This window comes from Pygoscelis adeliae, unplaced genomic scaffold (genome assembly GCF_000699105.1).
Source record: "Pygoscelis adeliae isolate BGI_AS28 unplaced genomic scaffold, ASM69910v1 Scaffold197, whole genome shotgun sequence".
NCBI lineage: Eukaryota > Metazoa > Chordata > Aves > Sphenisciformes > Spheniscidae > Pygoscelis > Pygoscelis adeliae.
This window is the reverse complement of record NW_008825105.1, coordinates 2,451,499-2,458,164: the sequence shown is the minus strand read 5'-3', so window position 1 is coordinate 2,458,164 and position 6,666 is coordinate 2,451,499. Positions and strand designations below refer to the sequence as shown.

At 44.7% G+C, this 6,666-nt stretch overlaps 1 protein-coding gene across 3 annotated transcripts in view; it reads left to right on the top strand.

The window, feature by feature from the left end:
- The window catches only part of NUDT3 (nudix (nucleoside diphosphate linked moiety X)-type motif 3), a 31,566-nt gene that overhangs the window by 22,345 nt on the left and 2,555 nt on the right, over positions 1-6,666 (top strand). For 2 of the 3 annotated variants that reach the window (XM_009327410.1, XM_009327411.1), the window contains exon 5: positions 426-2,886. In XM_009327410.1, the coding sequence (XP_009325685.1) occupies positions 426-595 (170 nt within the window). In that variant the 3' untranslated portion in view covers positions 596-2,886. Of the gene's footprint in view, positions 1-425; positions 2,887-6,666 lie in introns of those variants that run through there. The other variant, XR_663762.1, reaches the window with a different exon arrangement.

Sequence of the window (6,666 nt, the reverse complement as noted above, 5' to 3'; positions counted from 1 at the left end):
TCACTGCCAAATTGATGGAAATTGGGTGGTGATTGCTGTGTGTCTTTGTGGATTGTCTTCAAATGAGTATCTGACTTGAATAGAAATTGCAGAAATAGCAAAATAAATATGTTTTGTTTTGTTTTTAAATTGGGAAATGCAAGACTGGTTTGATTGGTTAGTGAGTGTACTGCCCTAAACAGGTATTTGTCATGGGGATAGAGGAGCCTTCGATGTGGTGTTTGGAGTCGGTGGCCCTCGAGATCAGAGAATATCGAGAGAAAATTTCCCAGTGTCTTTTGAACTGATGCTTTGCTACACAGTGAAATTATTCTTGCAGCATTAGTGCACGTGGTCATGATCGAAAGCTAATGAACAGCGAAGTTTAAGTGCAGAAAGGATAACATAGTTTTGTTGCATCTACTGATTTTTCTTTCTGCCCACAGGAAGGAAAAGGGAATGGTTTAAAATAGAAGATGCCATAAAAGTTCTGCAGTATCATAAACCAGTGCAGGCCTCGTATTTTGAAACCTTGAGGCAAGGCTGTTTGGCAAACAACGGCACTCCTGTCATGACCACGACGTACTCTGAGAGCTCCATGTCTGACATCAGATGACTGAAGACGTCCCTATGAGAGAAATTTTGAAAATAGACTGAAACGTGGATTTCCCTCTCCCCTCCCCTTTTTCACATGCCTCCTCTATCAAACAAGGCATGGGCAGCAGCCTGTGGCAGAGCAAGTGTTAAGAGTGCTGCAATTTAGTGCGAGGTGGGATTTTTTTTTTTTGTTGGCTTTTTTTGCTTTTTTGGATCTGTATTTTGTAAAATACATTTTGTGCATGAAGTGCCCCTTTCCCGATACACCGCTTCCATGGCCTGGCGAGCGAGGCTGCCAGTTTCGCCTCTGCCTTGTGTTCTGAAGTGTCCCGTTTGTGTCATCCCAGCCATAGCCACTTTTTTTTTTTTTAATTAAAAGACTTCAAATGTGAGATCAGCTCTTTAAGTCTTAGTCTGTACTGTAAGGTGCTGTTCAGACCTGTGTGGTGGTCACTTTCAGCGCATATGTATAAACTTTTTTTTAGATGGAGAATCTAACATTTTAATTTTGCGGGAATTTTTTTTAATCCTGGTCTGCTTCTGAAAAGAAGGGTTCATAATTAATCTGTTTGCCTTTTGTTCTGTTTTTTAAAAAAAATACACATTCTGTGACAGTGCTAGTGGCTGGGCCAGTTTACTCCCCATTCAGTATCTCCCGATTTAGTGCAGTGACACTTGAAGTTGAGGGCAGAGTTTTGATCACCTGCAGACATCCCTGCTGCTCCGTTGCTTCTCCTACAGCTTCCGCCAATGTTTCTGCATTTACATCAAAATGAAACAAAAAGGAGTTGGTCTTTTAACACTTGGCCAAAAATAAACAGCCTCAGAAACGCTACGATAGAAACTGAATTTCATTGTCTGTGGTAGGAATCAGGGATTCAGAGTGGGGTCAAAGTCCGACAAACTGGAGCGTCAATCACCAATGCTGTTCTGCTGATCCTGCTGCGTTCTGCTGATGTCTCTTCTTGTCCACATGCCTTATACCGTGCTGAACTGGATACTTGTAATTTGTGCTAAAGCATCGGATTGTACTTACTGAGTGTTAACTGCACGAACCCTCGGCTGGATAACCCATGCGTGTCCCTGAAAAGAAGTCCGGGGGGGAAGAATTTCAGGTGTTCAACCTCTTGTCCTGTGGTTCTGCAGCACTTACAATTGCGCCATGGAGCATGCTCAAAACGTTTAAACTCTCCCTCCGTGAAAGGTACAGCTGACTCCCGAGCAGAATTGCTAGTTGGAGAAGTACACCGTTTGATAGGATAGTTCCCCTCATGCATTGGCACACTTCACTTTTTTTTTTGGTTGTTTTTATTGATGTAAGTTTCATGCTGTCTTGATTTGCCAACAGTGTTGTCTAGTTGGGAAATAAAATGGGAAGGGTAGGGGCTGGGGGTTGGGTTGGGACAGGTACAAGTTTTGGGAGGGGCATTAATTAATCCCTGGCTTGGGACAAGAAGTAGTTGCTGAATTCAGTAACTTCTCCTTTGTCAGAGCATAGCCAAGATGTGAAATTAAATCTGCAGTACTCTTTTTTTTTCTTTCTTTTTTTTCCCTCCTCTTTATTTAACAAAAAATATTCTAATAAATACTCACTGTTCCAGAGTTTTCTCTCTTCCCGAGAAGCACTTACAATATGAAAATCTGATAGAAATATCCATGGAGCCTGGGACAAGGGGGAATGGTATCCTTGCTGGTTTGGCAAGAAGCTGTTTGTTTTAAGATCCTATTCTGTTCCTTTACTTGTTCTCCTTGCTTTCATCAGTGTGGAGTAGCAAGGCCAAAAGCAGTGCCAGTGATCGCTAACATGAAAAACCATGCATAAGAAAAAGCTGAGAGGCATTATTCAAGAAGTAGCTTGAAACCGAGCATCTGGAATTGAGCCTAAATTACACCAGTTCAGTTCACTTCAACTTAGAGACGAATGTACAATACTTTCTTACTCTGTGCTGTTCGGCCTGAACCAAACTCTCAAAAGGGCTTGAATATTGTATCTGGAAGCGTACAAGAAATTCAGACAGTCCGCTGTTACCGAGCCGTGAGTGGCACCTAACACAGCCATCTACTGCCTTCAATTGAGTTTTTGTCTTTACTGTACAGATTAGGATGTTGAAAATGCTTTGCAACAAAACAGCTGGTACTCCAGAAAGAGTAACTGCAGTTTTAATATCAACAGCATGCACACTTTTGTTTTTAAACTAAAAATGTTTTTACAGGGCTGTTAAAACTGACAATTTAGGGTAGAATATTGTTAATGACTTGCTAATGGCTTATTTGTTTGGGTCAGAAAAATAAATTGTGCCAAGAAAGTGTTTTAATGTGGCATGAGTTGATGCTGTTAACACAGTAACATCGAGTGGCTGATGTTACGCCTTCTTAACTGGAAATAGCTCCTGGGGTAGAAATAGCCTTTATTCAACAGATGCGGATTTCAAAACAGGCCCTAGTCCTGTGCTACCTGAATCTCTCCCTGCACCACATGAATTCCCGTCTTCCTCAGCATCTGAGGTTCTTCTCTAGTAACCGGTATAGCTGCGTGCCCGGGCAGTTTAAGCGATTTTATCCAAAATGATATTAAATTGGTTTGGGACCGACTATCAAACTGCCTTTATTAGTGACAAAAGAGTTGTTCTAAGGATGGCACGCGCTCTGGGTTTCGCAGTACAGACTAGTGCCTGCTTGATTAAACTGCTTAGGGCTGCTGTCGTGACCAACTGCTAAAAAACCCCGTAGGATTAGACTCAGACTTCCAGCGTTGCTAAAACTGGTGCTATATTGAGCTAGTGTTGGAGATAGTGGGATTCTTACCTCAAACGATGTAGTGTCTAGCCTGACCCCTTAAATCGAGCATTACGATGTGTCTCAGCTTCCCGTTGAAGAATAATGTTCTTAGTCTGGCTTTCAACATAGCTTTGATCTTACTTGGCACTGGTGTATTCGTAGGTAAAACAGAGGAATACCAATGCTTCATTTAGGCGTCCTGCAAGTTGGCAGCAAATTTGTCAAGCCGCCCTCAAGTTGCAGGTTTCGGACGCTTGTCCCGGTTCTCTGAAATCCGGTTTGGGGTAAGTGCCAGGCGTATTGATGATGCACAGCCTCCAGCTCGGAGGGGCTGCTCTTGGTTACCTTCTGGCACACCTCGGAACCCTGGGGTCTCAGGAGGAACTTCCAGTGTCCTCTGCAGCTTCTTAGGGGTGGAGTAATTTTGCTAATGCTACTTTTTTCCTTGCTGTTTTTCATACATGTATTCATGGTATATACAAGGACACCTCACTCTTGATACATCAAGAAGCAAGTCTGCCTGCAGCGAGGAGGAGGGGGGAAAATTACTGGCCCTTGAAACACTCGAGTACTGGATTTCTCTATGCACCTAAGTGTCACCTCAGGGTTGCAAGATGAGTGATGAAGTAAGAGGAAGAGGGTGACCTGCTGCTAAGCACAGGGAGGTTCTCTGAGCAGTTCCCACTCTTCAGCATCGATTCACTTCCTCCGGTATTGTCAAAATTAGAAATCCGCATATATCGGAGTTGCATCCTGCCATCTGGATTTTTAAATGTATTTCGGACCGTAATGGGAGAAGGAAAGTGCATCCAGCACTTAGAGACCACCGCTGAGCGTGATGATCTTTTAAACCTCAAAATACTTAACAAAAATCTCGGTCTCTCTCACTGGAAGCGTTTGACAGACCAGCCTGGATTACTGCTGTGGCAGGAAAACGTTAGCTGGTGGTTTAAGCCGATGCTGGGTAGCGACTATACTGTCATTTGTTGACTCCGGCACGGGAGCAGGAGAAAAAGGAAGACACCCCTGGGGTACCAATGTCTCCAGCAACTGCTGCTTGATTCTTCCAGCAGGATTTGTCAGATCCCATACCTTTCTGATGATCTTAAGTGATGCGTAAAACTCAAGGGGCAGGTGGACGTCTCTCTGCAGAAGAGTGCCAAGTGTAATTAAACTTAGTGGAGCTGAAATCGTACATATTGAGCTCTAGGAAGTCTCTCTCAAACAAGGTTTTGGTATGGTGGAACAGGGATTTCGATGCACTGGTTAACGTCAGCTTAGAAATCGCGTGCGGTAGAAATCGTACAGCACCTTTGTCTTGAAGTGGTTACTGTAAGATGGTTTTTGGGTTTCAAATTTGACTTTGCTGACGCTGAGGCTTTTCAAAGGCACATTTCGAAAGGAAGAACCTTTTTTCAGTTAAAAGTAACACGTATCATTCTCTGTTTGGTGAAGCTTTCCCACAGTATTTAATAGGTGTGCCGCATGGCTGTGCGTGCTGGTGTTGGTGTCTGGCTATGAGAGGCTGTGATGTGACACTGCCGGGCCCGGGAGGTGACGCCTTTTCCTGGGAGATGCCTAGAGAAGAGTGAAAGAAGGGGTTTTTTTCCGTTCTCCCTGAAGTCTGGCATTCAGTGCTGTTAAAGTACTTTTGGTCGCTTCACAAAGATGTCTTTTGGTTTCTTCACAAAGATGGATTGTTTAATTCTAGACAATAGTTTATTGGCGATAGAGAAACTCGGTATTGTTACAAAGCCCGGGGAGGCTTGTACCTCCTTTATCTTTGCACAGTGTTTCTACTTCTTACCAGCACTGGCCGAGCAGCCAGAGCTGCTCTGGCAGAGCTCCGCAAACCCTTGCTCAGAACTGCAGTGACTTCTTAGAAGTACGAGTGTTTGGCATTTGCCTCTCCAGGTATATCATTTGGCAAAACATGCCTTTGAGTTAATGGCTACTTTGCAAACTAAAAATGAGATGTTTTTTCAAATTGAACGTGACTTACAATTTGAAAGAGTAAAAACTCTTCAGGGCTTGAGGCAGTGACAGCTGGGAGGGTGCAGGACGGGATGGCAGTCTTTCTCACCGGCTGCTGTGCCAGGAGCACTGGATAGGGTAAATATTACTTGCTCGTTATTTTGAACTCTCAGAAGAAGGCACGTAGCCTCCGAGTGGTCTTAACAGCAGAAATATCTTGAGATGAAGCTATCAACGAGAGGCTGTCGGAATTAGGCTGTTCAGTAAGCGTGGGGCAGTTGCATCACCTGAAAAAGGTAATTCAGAAGTTGCTGATGGTCAGCTCGCTTGTTTGTGTTTAATGCTGTTAAACAGAGCTGAAGTCGTAGACTGGTATTACTGATAAACTCCATTAGCCAGTAACTGTAATTAAACACAAATAGAAGGGGATAAAAATACGGGTGTTAATGGAGGGGCACTTCATACTGAGTGTTTTTAAGCTGCTGCGTGGATCAGATGGGGAGAGTGTATCTGGCTTGTTCAAGTCTTGCTATTTCTTCCCCCCATCCCTTGCTCATGTTCAGTACGGTAAGATGCAAGAAATGCTGGGGAGTGGCCGTGGGTTCTTCTGGGTTAAATCAACCTGCTGTGATTTGACCGAGGAGTTCTGTGTACATTACACCGTAAGAAGCTATTAGGTTTACAGGTAAAGGGAGCCCAGCCAGGGCTCTCCTCACGTAACATCTCTTGCCTTGCGTTGCCGTAGGGAGGTGGCACGGACAGGTGAATGCATGCGCCGTCCCTCTGCATCTTTTTAAAAGACGCCCTTTGGGATTTGTTTCCTTTCCCTTCCGTTCTGCGGACGTGGTTCCTTCTTAGGTTGATTTGGTTCCAGCTCGGCAAGGCAGGCGCGTTCTCCAGCAGCTGTGCTGCGAAATCAAAACGCTGCCTGGTGCCGGTGGGGAAGGAGCAGAGCCTAACCCTGGGGGGGGGGGAGTCGTACTTCAGAGCTCCGCCGCCCCTGGGTGGCTGTGGAGGGCTGCACCCAGACAACCCGCTGCGTCTCCTCGGATGATGGCCTTCAGTCTCGCTGCTGTGGAGGAAGGTAAGAGCTCTGGTTTGGGGGCTGGAAAGGAACTGCCATTTAAGCACTCGCATCAGCTTTTTTACTGGGCGGATAGATGGCGTGTGCACTTCCCGGATTTCTGTTGAGCAAGAAGGCAGTTTAATTCAGCGTGGTCTTGAATGTGCCTTAAAGCAAACTCTATAAACTGAAAAATTAAAAGGGATCGGAATCTGCTAGTGTTGCTTTTTCCCTTGCGCAGACACAAAGTATTCAGTGGCTAAAAATGTGTGTAG